Source organism: Trachypithecus francoisi, unplaced genomic scaffold (genome assembly GCF_009764315.1).
Source record: "Trachypithecus francoisi isolate TF-2019V2 unplaced genomic scaffold, Tfra_2.0 Lachesis_group11, whole genome shotgun sequence".
Classification (NCBI taxonomy): Eukaryota; Metazoa; Chordata; class Mammalia; order Primates; family Cercopithecidae; genus Trachypithecus; species Trachypithecus francoisi.
This window is the reverse complement of record NW_022681456.1, coordinates 83,353,089-83,369,961: the sequence shown is the minus strand read 5'-3', so window position 1 is coordinate 83,369,961 and position 16,873 is coordinate 83,353,089. Positions and strand designations below refer to the sequence as shown.

Sequence of the window (16,873 nt, the reverse complement as noted above, 5' to 3'; positions counted from 1 at the left end):
AGGAGAACGGTCATGTTGTTATATAAAGTTGGTTCACCACTTTACATCTCATTCTTACACAGAAACTTGACCATTTTACTGCAAACACATGTTTAACATTTAAATATTTTTTATTCATTTTTAGACTTTAAAGTATTTCTAAGAATACAAAGGTAAACTGCAAACAAATTTCTTTTTCCTGAGATGGCAAAAAGGATTTAGTCCAGAAGCGCTATTGCTAATGTGGTATGACACTGTAGAAAACACAAGAAACCAAAGCAGATGTTAAAGGTTAAGTATACCTGTGGCCTTGAACTCCTCTCTAACTGCCCTCAGGGTCTAAAAAGTTAACTAGGCTTTGCTGAAGACAAAACTGCCTTGACTTAAGCTTAATCTCAAAGACTCCACACCTTAGGAGAGAAAAAAAGAGTCACTGAAATAAAATCAAGAATATATGCAAGGTAAGATGATTTCTGGTGGGTACTTCCTTTTCCTCAGCGTTTCCTGTAATGGAGGTTTACGCTGACAAGAAGGTGAAGTCCAGTATTTGGGGACAAGAAAGATGTAAGAATATATGAAAATATGTCTGCGCTCTGGATATTAACCTACTGTTCTGTGTATTATATACATTTTTCTCCATTGGCACAGATAATTATTTTAAAAGTTGTCAACTGTATCCATCATGAAGCTCTTCTAGTGCTACCAACAAGTACATATATTTTGGTCAACACTGTCCTCTTTGGAAAATAGGCAAGGAAAGAATCCAACTGCTTTATTCCATTAAAGTAAATATTCCAGCAGCTGGATCTAATATGTTCCATTAAGTTCAGGAAAACTGAGGACAGCTGGCATAGAAATAACTCATCCTTTCATGTTGGTTGTGCAATGAAAAGTATTTTCTGACCAGGCTACTAGAAATATTCTACCTTCTCAATATGTACTTAGCACTAAAAATAGATTAAGAGTTTAATTAGAAACTAGCTTTTCTTACAAAACCCAATAGGTTCCACAATTTTGTAATCTTACTCTGAGAGAGCTAAAGTAATATATTTGTTGCTTGAAAAAAAAGCAATGCAAAGTATTCATTTGTTATGAGTAGCTATGCATGAGAACCTACAAACTGTGTTTACATTAAAATGTAAAATCACATTTGGAGAAAAGTTAGGAAGTATGCAGGATGTGAATTTACCCACTTCAGCTTGGGTAAAGTGGGAGGGTCACTGCATGAAGACCCTATAAACAGATAACATAACAATACTTGAATTTGCAAAAGACTTCCTGGGCAGTTTTAGTAGCCTCATGTTGTAATGTCTGAAATTGAGAAGGCTGTTTATATCAGCTACTAAAACCCTTGCCTCTCTTACTAATGAAACTACTTCATATGCCTGGATACACTCTACCTGCCTTTTATATTAGGCTGGCACACATTTATGTAGCAGCGACTGCTCAGTAACAATTACTTAATTACACTTTTTCTGACATTCTGTGTATACATTGTCAGAGCATCCTTTTACAGATTGACTCCATGGTGTTGAATGGCAGGAATTAAGTGAATGCACTCAGGTTATTCTTAAGATTGAATATATTAATATCTGCATAAGTACACTTGTAGTAATCCAGATTTATATACCACAAATTGGAGAGTGAGTAAATATTCTTAACTTAGAAAAAAGCTTACCCAAGACTCACTCTTAGTTATCAATCTCCTCTACTGGCTTTGACATGATTCAGTTTGTTATGAAATTTTCTGATTACAGGAGTTGTGTGACCTGAAGGGTACACTTGTCAACCTGTATTCTCTGTTCCTAGTAACATACAGTTAACGACTGGAAAAGAGCTATAGAAATTCCACAAGTACTTAACGAACCACCTCACCTTTCTATGAGTTTCACAACAGGATGTTTTTATTTTTTACCTTACTTTCCCCAACACTCTCTGGTAATGAAATGACTGAGAAATAAAACTGCCCAGGGAGGTGGGGGAAATCCAACAAACTGGTTTATCTAGAGTTGTTGTCCTGTATAAAGAAACCAAAACACTAAAACTTATTTTAAGAGTCTCTTTTTCAAGTAAAAGCATATAATTGATGTTAATTCAGTCTCAATTTTAAGATCAGAAGGACTATATAACCTGAGTTGCAGGGTTGGCTGCTCTTATTATCTGAAGTTTCAAGAGGCCCTGAAGTAGAAATGAGGAAATTTTAAAGTGTCATTTTAGAAATACCCCTGCCTCTTTAAGGGCCAAACAATTATAAATGAAGATAGGCAATGTCTGGATTGTTTAAAAAGTTTTATTGAAATGTAATAAGTTCTAAAATATGGCAGAGAGGTCATATATTTAATGCTGAAAGGGGAAAGTGATGCTCAAAGTCACACAAAGGCTGCAGGATTTGCTGACTCAACACCTTTGGGGCTAGAAAAAAATGAGGAGTGGGCTGGATGTGGTGGCTCACACCTATAATCTCAGCACTTTGGGAGGCCAAGGCCAGCAGATCGCTTGAGCTCTCGAGTTCAGGACCAGCCTGGGCAACATGGTGAAATCCCATCTCTACAAAACATACAAAAATTAGCTGGGTGTGGTGGTGTGTGCCTGCAGTCCCAGCTACTTGGGATGCTGAAGTGGGAGGATGGCTCAAGCCCAGGAGGCAGAAGTTGCAGTAAGCTGAGATGACACCACTGCACTCCAGCCTGGGTGACAGAACAAGACCCTGTCTTAACAACAAAAAAGGCTGGGTGCAGTGGCTCACACCTGTAATCCCAGCACTTTGGGAGGCTGAGGCAGGCAGATCACTTGAGGTCAGGAGTTTGAGACCAGCCTGGGCAACAAAGTGAAACCCCATCTCTACTAAAAATGTGATGCCTGTAATCCCGGCTATTCAGGAGGCTGAAGGAGGAGGATCACTTAAAGCCGGGAAGTAGACGTTAGAGTGAACTGAGATCACGTCATTGCACTCCCACCTGGGCGACAGGGCAAGACTCTGTCTCAAAAAAACAACAACAACAACAACAACAACAACAACAACAACAAAACCCAAAAAGAATTAAGGAAACAACTTCCTGGTTAGGAAAGTGGGTGAAAAAAAAATTCTCTACATGTAGGCAAGCAGTTTGTGATATGTGGACTAATCTTCCAAATCTCACTCTAGTACTAATCTCATGCCACTTGGTATAAATAAGTATTTTAAAGTGAAATGTTTAGCATTCTCTAGGAGATTCAACAATACAAATATTAGCCACTCCTAGAAATAGACTTTGGATCTAGAAATGGTGTTTGCTATGTTAATGGGAATAGTGGAAAGAAAATACATTGGCAGACTATACAAATATTAGAAGGAAGATAAATATCTTCACTATCTTATGTCAGGACTTACAAGTTAAATGTTAGAAGTTTCTTCTTTTTCTGCCTAAAACCTGAATGCCAGAATGAGCTGAGTTACAATGCAGCAGGGAAAACTGATCACTGGTTAAAGTGTGGTTTCTGGATCTTGTTACTGGGTATTAAAGCTCTTTGGCAAATGCCTTCATATCTGTTTAATGACTAGAAAACAATTCAAGAAAAGTGACAACAAAGACAATAATTACAAAACAGGCTGATAACCAGGGTTAATTATGATTGCCAAATAGAAGAAATGTTTTTTAAGAAATGATGTGTTAATATGATGTGTTAATATCAGTAGATACAAAGGATATAATCTGGTTGATTAAAATCAAAGTGAAATTTAACTGACATAGTAAAATATCACTTTACAAGATAGTCAATTTGACCGATTCATTGTGAAGAATAGCATTATTTTCTTTCCTTTCTCACTTGTGATCCAGACAAAACAAATATCTGATATATCGAAACAATATTAAAAAAAAAAAATACAAAAGCTCTATCAGTGTCATATAACCTTAAAACTCTACCCAAACTGAGATGTTCAGGTTTACATAAATATATATACATATATATCTTTTAAATCCCAGAGTCCAAGACACAAGCCCATAGGGGTGCGTGGCCCTCAGAGGCCAATTGTTTAACTCTGGGAGTGTAAGACTGTTGTGAGGTGGGTGGTCTCTGACCTACATTTATAGCTGTCAGTTTTGAACACCCTTCCCATGAGGAAATCTCTGCCTTTTGTTCAAAACATCTGAACAAAACTCACCTCTGAACTAACAGAGATGTTAACAGGACACCTGGCACAAAAAGGGCTTAGAAAAACGTGTTCTCATAGAGTCTCTCAGGCTGTCAGTCATCTAGACACAAGTGAGTCAGCATCCATGGCGTTCAGAAGATAGAGTTCAGGCTGAGTTGTCAATCCCAGACGGCACTAAGGAGAAAAAGATGGAAGAGGGTTAGACTGATTTTCACGTATTTATTGAAATCAGCATTTAAGTACCTATAATTAGCACATCAATTTAGGCCTTTTTTCTGTACTGCTATGTTGATTTTTATTTCAGAAAAGAAATGGCTTACAGATACATACATGAATGGTTTCTGATATGCAAAATAACAGGTAGGAGCTGAAATAGTTAAGGACTAAGATGGTACCAAATGTCCTCAGCAAAATTAGCACTCTGACTATTCTTGTGACACAGTCTGCTTCAGGATGAGTGCTTCAAATCAGGATAAGAACAAACATGCAGAATGCTTTTGTATTTTACTACTGTGTGAATTAGAAATCAAATTTCCAATGGTTTCAATCCTGAGCCCTATTATCCTTTGGCACTGGAGCAGAGAAAAGTCTTTCATTTAAAAAACAAAAACATGAAATGGCATGTACTGAGGGAGAAAGATGACCTGTGGGTCCCATATGTTTGTCAGGCTGAATAAGAATCACCGAAGCTGCTTTTCAAACACAATTCCCGGCTGGGCCCAGTGGCTGAACCTGTAATCCCAGCACTGTGGAAGGCTGAGGCGCCTGGATCACCTGAGGTCAGAAGTTCAAGACCAGCCTGGCCAAAATGGCGAAACCCCTCCTTGACTAAAAATACAAAAATTAGCAGGCCATGGTGACCCATGCCTGTAATCCCAGCTACTCAGGAGGCTGAGGCAGGAGAATCACTTGAGCCCGGGAGGCAGAGGTTGCAGTGAGTCGAGATTGTGGAGACTATACTCCAGTCTGGGTGACAGAGCGAGACTCTATCTCAAAAAAAAAAAAAAAACACAATTCCAGACTCCGCTCCTAAAGAACCGAGTCTAGATGGTTTGTATTGGGACCTGTGAAGTTTTTTTTTTTGTTTTTTGTTTTTTGTTTTTTTTGAGACAGTCTGGCTCTGTCGCCCAGGCTGGAGTGCAGTGGCCGGATCTCAGCTCACTGCAAGCTCTGCCTCCCGGTTTCACACCATTCTCCTGCCTCAGCCTCCGGAGTAGCTGGGACTACAGGCGCCCGCCACCCCGCCCAGCTAGTTTTTTGTATTTTTTTAGTAGAGACGGGGTTAGCCAGGATGGTCTCGATCTCCCTACCTCGTGATCCGCCCGTCTCCGCCTCCCAAAGTGCTGGGATTACAGGCTTGAGCCACCGCGCCCGGCCTGGACCTGTGAAGTTATTATTTTTTTTGCAGAGACAAGGTTTCACTATGTGACCCATGCTGGAGTGCCAATGATACAATCTTGGCTCACTGCAACCTCTACCTCCTGGGCTTCAGCCTTCCTCCCATCTCAGCCTCCCAAGTAGCTGGGACTACAGGTGTGTGCCACCACACTCAGCTAATTTTTTTTGTAGACAGGGTTTTGCATGTTTCCTAGGCTGGCTATGAAGTTCTTTTTACTTTTTCTCTTCCTCGAATACACCTTGGAACAACTTTGAGTTTCATTTTAGCCCTACTGTTATTACTTAGAGCTTTTATTGTTATCCTTTGGCACCAACAACCTCTAAGTTAACACTGAATGCAGACTATAAATTTATTGGCAGCAACTATCCCTATTTTAGTATAATAGAAAGGCACTGGAGTTGGGTTCAAGCCCTTAACTCTACCATTTCCTATGGCCTTCAGCATGTCACATATACGTTTGGAGCCTTATTCTACTTATTTGTAAAATGTGAATAAATGCTACATTTGAAAATGCCAAGTACAGCCAGGCACAGTGGCTCACACCTGTAATCCCAGCACTCTGGGAGGCTGAGGCAGGCAGATCACTTGAGGTCAATAGTTCGAGAGCAGCCTGATCAACATGGTAAAACCCTGGCTCTACTGAAAATACAAAAATTAGCCAGGAGCAGTGGCTCACACTTGTAATCCCAGCACTTTGGGAGGCTGAGGTGGGTGGATCACGAGGTCAGGAGTTCGAGACCAGCCTGATCAACATACAAAGATTAGCTGGGCTTAGTGGTGTGCGCCTGTAGTCCCAGCTACTTGGGAGGCAGAGGCAGGGGAATTGCTTGAACCTGGGAAGTGGAGTTTGCAGTGAGCTGAGATCGCGCCACTGCACTCCAGCCTGGGCAACAGAGTGAGACTCTGTCTTAAAAAAAAAAAAAAAAAATTAGCCAGGCATGGTGGTGAAAGTACTTGGGCGGGTGAGGCAGGAGAATTGCTTGAACCTGGGAGGCAGAGGTGGCAATGAGCCAAGATCGCACCACTGCACTCCAGCCTGGGTGTCAAAGCTAGACTCCATCTCAGAAAAAAAAAAAAAATGCCAAGTACACCAGTATACTATCTCGTGTTAGTCTTCAGCACATATATTTAACACATTACAAACTGCCGTGTATAACCTCACAGGCTTGCTGTGATGACTGTGTGAAGACAGATTAGACCAAATGATGCCCAAGATAAAACTATTTCCAACTAGTGGGCTAAGAAAACACTGTGTTACACTGGCTTTACGACATGGAAACAGCTCTTCGGACATCAGCTTGCTTAATTCAGGCTTAAGTAAATAATAGCAATTAAATATACTGACAATTTATTAAAGCCTTTCCCAAGTGAGCAACGGTGGTAGACTTCTTCAATATGTAGTAAGCAAGGGTTGCAGTATTAGAACTGTGATGCCCACAGAGTGTCACTTAGATGACTTAGTTGATAGACCACCTTCATTGGAGATGTTTGTTATATTGTTCTGAGACACTGAGAAATGAGAATAAATGGCCTGGGAATGGGTTAAAATACTTCCAGGGGCAGACAGCTAATGCAAATGAGTGAACTTTTCAACTCGTAACTCTTGGCTATTGCTGGCATAGGACCATAGAAGACCCTGTCCATTCTCTACACTTGCCAAAAGCATTCAAGCTTACTTTTAAAATTCTGCACAGGGACCAAAATCTACCAGTTGGCAACTTCTGGCTAATGCATATTCTAGCACTAATCAGAGTATGAAACAAATGCTTCAGTGTGTTATGTTCCTTGTGCTGATAAACAACAAAGCTTGGCGACAACCCAACATGAAGGGTATACTACATATTATACGGGATAGTTTGGGAATGAAAACATGGATTCTGGAGTTGAGCTAATGTGAGTTCAAATGCCAACTGCGCATTTCATTAGTAATGTAAATATGGGCAAGTTACTTTTGGTCTTCCAGTTGACTCATCTACATAGAGGCTGATCCCCTTGTTGTTACAAGGATTAAATGAGATAATACAAGTGTTCAGGCCGGTCTTAGAACACAGTACTGAGTGAGCCATTTTTACATTCATAAGCTAAGGGGCTGAGAGAAGCTGACACATTTAGATTCACTGGTCCTACCAATGAAGGAGCAGAAGGTATTTCAGAGGGCAGAGCTAAAGGAAATGCTTCCAAACAGGATCCTCACATTGTTTTGTGTCCTATTTTAGTTTTGAAATTAAATCCAAAGTAAGGAGAGAGCACTAAATGAGGAAGGACAACATGGAGAACAAAATTCTTCCTAGATAATTTCCACTGTGTTACTTACAGGGAAGGTTTACAACAGAGAAAGGGAAAATGAAGTTCTGGTGACACACCTGGGACAAATCAACTGCTGACTCAGGTTTTCCTGTCATGTGTCTAGTAAAGTTCACTGTGCCTGAGCTCTGCCTTTGTTTTTAATAAATGGTGCCAATATTTCCATTTATATCAGGTCTGCCAAAATACTCCTTGATCTTTAAGCTAAACGAGTTTGGTTTCTCTTCAAATAGTAATTTTCATTGGCAGCACATATAGAATGTAAAAGTGAAACAGTGAAATAAACTACAGGTAGAAAATATTCAGCTTAGAGAAAAGCAGAATAAAATTTTTTTCCCCAAGTTTAAACATGGTAATGATGTGACCTTTAGCTATGTAAAACCATTTGACTAAGTTGGTAAAGGGAAATTAATGTCCTGGTATCTGCAATTAATCCAAGCCTTCTGAGGACTAAATCCATTTACTTCTCTATCCTTTCTAAGGAGAAAATCCTAACAGTGTGGACTTAGTGTGCCATTCCAGGTGGTAGTTGCTGGCTCAGTATTTTTGTATCAAAGTTGTTGAAACCTTATTAATAAATGATTTCAGGGTTAAAAAAATACCCAGGAAACCAAATTGGAAAAAGAAATTTTTTTTTAATTAGAAACCAAGTTTACATATGGTTAAATGGTTACTAAAAGCTCAGTTGTAACCACTCCTAACACTACTAGCAGAACCTTAAGAGAGCCAAGAGCTCTTCCCTTTTCCCCTGTTAATTTCCAGTATAATGTAGCAGCACAGTTATTTCATGTCACATTTAAGGAGAACAAGAACGAATTTATATAAAGTACAATTGTGTATCCTTCAACATTCCACATAAATACACTGCCAAAACCCACTGGATATGCTGGAATTGGAGGACTTCAATTTCTTATGTATTGTTTATTGCACCCAGAGTACTGGTTAAAATGCACTTTCTCTTTGTGAGGATCAAATGCAATAAGGTATGAGGGTATTTTTAACACTGTGAAGTATACACATAATATTATAAAATACCATTTAATTGGAAGAAGTTTTCTATCATTGCAAGTCATAAATATAACTTTTAAAAGAATACTAGCAGCTTTTACCTAGGCTCCTAAATGCTTATAAATCTGAGACTGACTGGACCCACCCAGACCCAGGGCAAAGGTACATTTTACCATATCATCTTTATAAATAATTTATTTATTTTTTTTGTCAGTTTGGCCTTTCCTACTGCAGCCAGGTGAGAGCTTAAGATGTCAGTCCCCAATATCTTCACAGAGCGCCTTTATGACCAGTTTGGGGCATTACAATGGTAAGGGGCAGAGGCAGATATGAAGAGGAATGGTTAGGGGAATTGTCATTCATGACTCTGTGCTATATTACTTGAGGGGCTAAGAAAAATGTATGGTCCGTGAAACACAGCAGTGTACTCTTAAATGCCTTATAAAAGACCATCCATCCAGTCTGCGCTTTTTTGACTGTGTGCAAATATCAGTAATAATGCTTTTGGGGGCTCAGATGAACAAAGAACACCAATCAACCAGGACTCTGGAAGGAAAGCTCCAAAAACGAGAAGTCCTTCAACACCATTTCCCATTACTGTTCTCACCAAGTCAATGGCTATAAAACAGTTTTGATTATTTATCTCCATCAAAGTGATTTGATTTGAGATAATCACACAATCTCAGGCTCGGTATGTAAAAATGTCAGAAGTGGCTGAAGTAAAAGCAGCAGCTTCATGCTGAAGACACTCCTTTCCTCTGACTCCAGAGCTCCACCATCTGGTCTCAAGATTTTTCCCTCTGAGGAAACAGCTGTAGAGAGGCAGCCCAGTTCAACCTTGCTGAGACAGTGAACTTTGCAACCATACTGACACCTACTGACTTGCAGAGAATGCTGAGAAAGACAGTGTGCCTTGCAACCGTTAAGTCCACAGCTCCTGAGATTGCCTTGCAAGTCATCTTGGGCGTGAAGCAGAGTGGTGCATCAGAAAAACATGACGATTCTGGTGAGAGGTGGCCTTTAGGAACAAAACAGATGGCGCTCCTTCCCCCTTAAAGTCTTTTCTCCCCACCCTCAACATTTCATGAGAACATCAGTTCATAAATACTACCACCTTTTTCTATCACCACCCTCCTGGAGAAGGAAAGTGAAGGTTTTACAACTACATGTGCTCAAGAGTAAATATCATCAGGAAAGCTCTATACTAACAGGCAGGTTATTAAGACTCCCAAGAAATTCTCATAAGCTTTTCAATCTGAGGAAAATCCTGAGAAGGTAGTTAGTAAGCACCACCTAGCGATGTGGTGCTGGTTTTGCTAGTTGTCAATTTTTCCCCTTCTTTGTTTTCTCACCCCTCTTAACTTCCATTGAGAAATTAAAGTGTAAATAAGTTCAAAGAATCCTAAGCCTGATACAGCAGGGTGTCTCTTAATTTTATATTTCATATGGATGAAGCTATTCGAGAATTCTGTATAATTAAAATAACTGAAAAGGTATGTATAAGGAAAATTTCTCAGCCTTTAAAAATCCATTAATTTTGATAAATAAAACTTGCATACTCATTCTTTAGTTTGAATAATAAAAAATGTATTTCATTTTCCAATTTTTTTTTTTTTAAACATATAGCCTGGTTAAGAACCATGCATATCCTTGTCTCTCCCAAGGATAAATTGAGCTAGCCCTTGGGCAACTACTTAAGAACTTAGTGTTGGAATGATAGCAGCAAATGTCAGCTTTTCAAAGATCCCACCCTAGTCCAGTTCCAAGGTTAGGAGGTCAGCAAGAAAAAAATAATTCCATCTTTCAAACATACATGAAACAAAGTCTTTTCCAACCAACGGTTGAGTCATAAATGCAGTCTGTGCAACGGCACATACTTTTGGCTATGTTCACACAGTAAACCATAGAAACACACTGGCTCTGATGGCTACCTGCAGAAGACAGACTAATCCAGTGTTATTTAGTGTAGCCACGGGTGGCTTCTTCTGTCAGCAGGGCTTTAGAGATGCTTACCGTATGCCCACAGTCCAGGAAGGACATGCCCAGTGCAATCAAACATTGCCAACCCTGAAAGACAAAACATGGTCATCACTCACCAGGCTCTTTGAAGAGCCATGACCGCTCATACAGCACTTCTCAAATGCAAATCTGCTCCCTTCCTTGAACATCCAGCTGTGCCCATCTTCTACCACCAAGGGTTGCACAAGTCATTCTCTCAACCCCGCCCCCCTTTCAAAAAATCATCTGCCTTCCTCAACAAAGTTTGTCCATACTATTTTTAATATTGAATTTCTCTGTTCTTACTGCTTTGTGTCTGTGGTTTTCCTTTTTTTTTTTTTTTAATCTTTATCATGATTTTGCATTTTAGAGACAAGGTCTCCCTCTGTTGCTCAGGCTGGAGTATAGTGGTGCAATCATAGCTCACTGAAGCCTCGAATTCCTGGGCTCAAGCAATCCTCCCTTTTCAGTCTCCTGAGTTGCCAGGATTACAGACGCACATCACCATGCCCAGCTAATTTAATTTTTTTGTAGCGACAAGGTGTCTTGCTATATTTCTCAAACTGGTCTAAAACTCCTAACTCAAGTAATCCTCTTGGCTCAGCCTCCCAAAGCACTGAAATTATAAGCATGAGCCGCCTCGTCCAGCCTGTTGTTTGTTTCTTTTATCCAACTATAAGTTCTCGGAAGTCCACTTTTCCTCAGTCCTCCCCATGATGAGGAGAATGACTAACAGACTAATACAATTGGTGTAGTCTCCTAAGCTGCTCTATGAAGTTCCTGTTTTGAAGCTAAACAGCAGTAACCCACTCTAGAATCAGCCCTCTCCTCTAAAAATGGGCCTTCAGGCCAGATGCAGTGGCTCACGCCTGTAATCACAACACTTTGGGAGGCTGAGGCGGGTGGATCACCTGAGGTCAAGAGTTTGAGACCAGCCTGGCCAACATGGTGAAATCCATCTCTACTAAAAATACAAAGATTAGCCAGGCGTGGTAGCATGTGGCAGTAGTCCCAACTACTCCGGAGGCTGAGGCAGGAGAATTGCTTGAACCCAGGAGGCAGAGGTTGCAGTGAGCTAAGATCATGCCACTATATCCCAGCTTCAGCAACAGAGAAAAACTCTATCTCAAAAATAATAATAAAAATGGGTCTTCAACAAGCTCATTAGCCTTAGGCTGACTGAGGACAAACTGGCACCTTCATATCCAATTTGCATTACAAAAGGATACCCCTAACTTCTATAGTGAATTTTTAAAAGCAATTCCTGTCAAGGACATACTCAGTTACTTGGTTTTCCTTGAAGTTAAGTTCCTAGATCACAGGATCAGTACAGTCTTTGTGTGCCCAAAGTTTATCAGGAAGAAAAAAAGAAGAGATATATCAATCTAGGAAATAATTTTTCAACATTTACTGAAGTAATTTTCTCAATAAAGTATCTAACGTGTGGCACACTGGTGTGGGGAAGTGTTCTAGAGGTTAACAGCAGGTTTCCAGCCTCCATCTTTAGCCATTCTCTGCAGCAAAAATGATATAAATTCGCCTATTCCTTATCCCCAACCTCTGTGTTTTTTCAAAGAAACCTATATAGAACAGGGAAATGGATCTGTTGTTATTTTGGCTGTTTTTCATTAATATAAGCAATGTTAAAGAAGATTTGGAAAATAGAGAATATATCTATAATCCTACCTTCCTACAACAAATTATATTGCCATTTTTATATAATTCTAGACTTTTAAAAAATTTTTTTATAATGGGAATATAAATTTTACCTACTTTTTCATGTAGCTATAGTTTTATAACCATGATTTTTAAAAAATGACTCTAGAATAAGAGTCAAGGAAAGACTATCACTATTTACTTATTTGCTTGGACAGCTAGTTAGTGATGGAGCTGAAGGGGGCTGTGGCCGCATGTGTCCCACCCCGAATCTCTAAATCACCCTGCATGCCCCATTCTCCACCTCTGTTTTATACTGCCCTCCATTCTCTGTACTGCTACCCTTCTTTTGGTTCCTCAAACATACTGTACTCTCTTGTTAGGAATTACTAAGAATGGAAACTACAGAAGTGACAGAAATTGAAAAAATGACAAATCTTAGTAACCAAAGTAAATTTTATGGTTAGAAATATTATTCTGTAAACAGCTGATTTGACAATTTCATATAAACTGTCTCGAGATTGTTATGTGCTCTTTTGGGTCTGTTCATTTCTCTTTTTTTGTGGAGATGGAGTCTTACCATGTTGCCCAGATTGGTCTCTAACTCCTGGACTCAAGTAATCCTCCCGCCTCAGCCTCCCAAAGTACTGGGATTATAGGCATAAGCCACTGTGCCCAGCCTGGGTCTGTTCATTTCTGAATGTCAGTGAACCCTACCTCTACCATCCCTGATACCTATGCCCCTGCTCTTCCAGGCCGGACTTACCAAGTAGAACACAAAGCCCAGATAAGCCACGCTGACCACAGCAGCCACCACATACAATGCCACATGCCCTAGGTCCTGGACATAAACCACTACAAAGTACATATTGATGGAACAGATGATAAGGACCAAGATTCCTCCTGCAATCCGCCAGCCTCTGTAAAAGAAATGAGCACAGTCACTGGTGGAATAATCCAACTTGGCTACAGACAGAAAAGGAAACTGCATCCTGTGGAGTAAACAGGACGGGAATTAGAGGCAGTTCAAAATGAATGGAAAAAATTGTTCTTAATTTGAAAAAAAAAAAGATTCTTCATAAGTCTAAGTTAAATCACCCAAAGTTAGATACTGATAGGGAGAAACAGTGGGGAAAAGACACCAACAAATAATCCCTAATATTTAAGTCCCTAGAGATGCAACAAGGCCTAGAAATGCAATGAGTCATTTTATTAATGTTCCCAGAAATGCAACAAGTCACTTCAGATAACTCATATCCTTTAAAGATATATATAAAAGGTACTAACTTATGCCTTTCTTGTTAAGATCATTTAACAAAGAATTAAGGTGCCTCAAACTTCAGTGGCTGAAGCTAAAGAGTTACGCTGTAAAAGCTGAACTTTCTTTCCCCTCCAAATGAAAGATGTGCTTTCTCTTCCTTTACTATATTCACAGTTTCCATTCTCTAAGACAAAGAGGAAGCAGTTAGCAATCACCTCTCAAAGCGTATCACTTCCCTCTGTGTCTCACGTCTGACTGGCCTACTGCATGAAGATACCCTTTCCCCATATCGGCATCCCCTTTGGGAACGAAGAAGAGTACACTCACAGTCCATTGGCAAAGTCACTCATTACTGGCCGCAAGCTCGTAAATGTGAGGATGGGTATGAGAGCAAAGGGAAGCTGGAAAAGAAAGAAGATCAGATGGGATTACTATGGGTCCTTGTATCACCCTAGAGAACAGCACAATTAATGAAATGGAAACATAAATGCTGCCTCAACTACCCCATGAGAAATAATTATTCCTATCATCCCAACATGCTTGGGCATTACACTGAATTCTGTAGAGCTGTCATTAACATAGCGCACAAACCTTTGTACGTGACTTGTCTCTTTAACCTCCACAAGACCTAGCACAGTGTCCTATATGTTCATTTAATGTTTGCTTTGCATTAATGAACTACAATTTTGTGTTCCATGTGTAAGTAAAGCTTGTAGTTCACATTCAACGGGTTTAAAAAACCAAACCATTTCTACAATCCTTTTAGATGCCAAGGATTTCATATACATTTACTGCAGACCACAACCATGCCTCTGCCTTCTTCTCAATATCCCCCCAGCACCCAGCTAGGCTTGGTACCCAAGGGCAGTACATAATGCTACCTGAATAACTAGGATGTGAGTTTCCTCAGCTTCCTCCTCACCTGTAAGCTCTGTAGAACATTCAGGAAGTCATTCATCCCTGTTAGATGCTCTACATCTTGGAAGACAGCAACAAGCAGAGTGGGGATGATGGCAATAGAGCGAGTCAGAATCACTCGGGCAAACCGTGACCACTTTAGGTTCAGGAATCCCTGGAAGAAAACATAGGAGCAGGATGACTGTCTGCAACAGGAAACAAAAAAAAGTTTTGGGGAGGTTTAGGAGAGACCTCAGAAGAATGGGATTGAGAAGTGACAAAAGGGGCCGGGCGCAGTGGCTCACGCCTGTAATCCCAGCACTTTGAGAGGCCAAGGTGGGTAGATCACCTGAGGTCAGGAGTTCAAGACCTGCCTGGCCAACATGGTGAAACCCCATCTCTACTAAAAATACAAAAAATTAGCCGGGCGTGGTAGCGCGTGCCTGTAATCCTAGCTACCTGGGAGGCTGAGGCAGGAGAATTGCTCAAACCCGGGAGAGGGAGGTTGCAGTGAGCTGAGAGATTGCGCCATTACACTCCAGCCTGGGTGACAAGAGTGAGACTCCATCTCAAAAAAAAAAAAAAAAAAAGCAACAAAAGGGTTGTGTTATCTCCCTCTATCCTATACCAGCACATACCTCCATGACAAACTGGCCAGAATAGGTTCCTGTCATGGTGGAGCTCTGTCCTGCAGCCAGGATCCCCACTGCCCAAATGTAGAGAGCAGCAGGCCCAAAGTAACATCCCAGCACAACACCCTGTGAGAGGCCAAGAAGAAGGATATGATTGTGTCAATAATCTGCTCAGACAACATCCAAAACAGTGGCTCCCTGTGGCATTTCTCCCTTCTTCCTTGCTATGCACCACCCACGCCAAGTGCCATGCTGGGCACTGTGCCAGTAGCCAGGCTCAAGTCCTGACCTCATTCTAGAAGCTTTCAATCTAAACTTTACTGGATGTTCCTTCGTTTCTCTGCCTAGTCCTTCCTTTTCTCCAAGCTCCTAAACCTCCATCTTAAATATTAAAAAAAGAAAAGAAAAGAAAAAGAAGAGGTCTACACCACATTCCCCAAATTATATTCCTTTACACACTACTCTGGAAAATGGCAATAGAAGTACAGGGAAATATCAAATAAATGTGGGAAATGCTACACACCATATATTCTACTGTTGGAGGATCACAATGTAACCAGCATAAAAGAACTTAGAGACTCCAGTAAAAACACTTTACTAAGAACACTTTCTTGGGGCTGGGGGAGGGTGGCTCACACTGGTAATCCCAGGACTTTGGGAGGCCAGGGTCGGAGAATCCCTTGAGCCCAGCAGTTCGAGACAAGTCTGGGCAACAAGGCAAAAACCCTGACTCTACAAAAAAAAAAAAAAAAAAAACAAGGCCAGGCATGGTGGCTCACACCTATAATCCCAGCACTTTGGGAGGCCGAGTGGGGGTGGATCACCTGAGGTCAGGAGTTCGAGACCAGCCTGACCAACATGGAGAAACCCCATCTCTACTAAAAATACAAAAGTAGCCGGGCGTGGTGGCGCAAGAACAAAACTCCATCTTAAAAAAAAAAAAAAAAAATTAGCCAAGCATGGTGGTGCTTGCCCGTAGTCCCACTACCCAAAATACTGAGATGGGAAAATCACTTGGGCCAGGTAGGCGGAGGCTACAGCGAGCCGTAATCAAGCCACTGCACCCCAGCCTGGGCGACACAGCAAGACCTTGTCTCAAAAAAAAAAAAGCTGGGGTGTATACTGCATCTTTTTTTTCTTTTCTTTTCTTTTCTTTTTTTTTTTTAAAAACAGAGTCTTACTCTGTCGCCCAGGCTGGAGTGCAGTGGCCCAATCTTGGCTCATTGCAACCTCTGTCTTTCAGGTTCAAGCGATTATCCTGCCTCAGCCTCCTGAGTAGCTGAGATTACAGGTGCCCACCACCACACCCAGCTAATTTTTGCATTTCTTTTTTAGTAGAGACAGGGCTTCACCATGTTGGCCAGGCTGGTCTTGAACTCCTGAGTTCAAGTGATCCACCCGCCTCAGCCTCCCAAAGTGCTGGGATTACAGGCGTGAACCACCGCACCTGGCCTGTATAATGTATCTTTTCAACTGAGCCTCTATTCCTTCCCGTTTAATCCAAAATGCTTGTCTGGCGTCTGGAGTTCTGAAATAAATGACACTCCAGAGGAGATATGCTCACATCTAAAGTGAAGTCACAAAAAAGACCAGATACTATGCTA

At 40.8% G+C, this 16,873-nt stretch overlaps 1 protein-coding gene across 3 annotated transcripts in view; it reads right to left on the bottom strand.

Moving 5' to 3' along the window:
- Positions 1–91: 91 nt before the first annotated feature.
- Positions 92–16,873, bottom strand: part of SLC11A2 (solute carrier family 11 member 2) — a 51,758-nt gene continuing 34,976 nt past the window's right edge. Inside the window, exons 12-17 of one of the 3 annotated variants that reach the window (XM_033222079.1) lie at positions 15,276–15,395; positions 14,663–14,812; positions 14,068–14,141; positions 13,246–13,399; positions 10,839–10,892; positions 92–4,288 (exon numbers count right to left, since the gene is read on the bottom strand). In XM_033222079.1, coding sequence (XP_033077970.1) covers positions 4,211–4,288; positions 10,839–10,892; positions 13,246–13,399; positions 14,068–14,141; positions 14,663–14,812; positions 15,276–15,395 — 630 coding nt within the window. In that variant the 3' untranslated portion in view covers positions 92–4,210. Of the gene's footprint in view, positions 4,289–8,432; positions 10,893–13,245; positions 13,400–14,067; positions 14,142–14,662; positions 14,813–15,275; positions 15,396–16,873 lie in introns of those variants that run through there. The other 2 variants (XM_033222078.1, XM_033222080.1) reach the window with 2 other exon arrangements.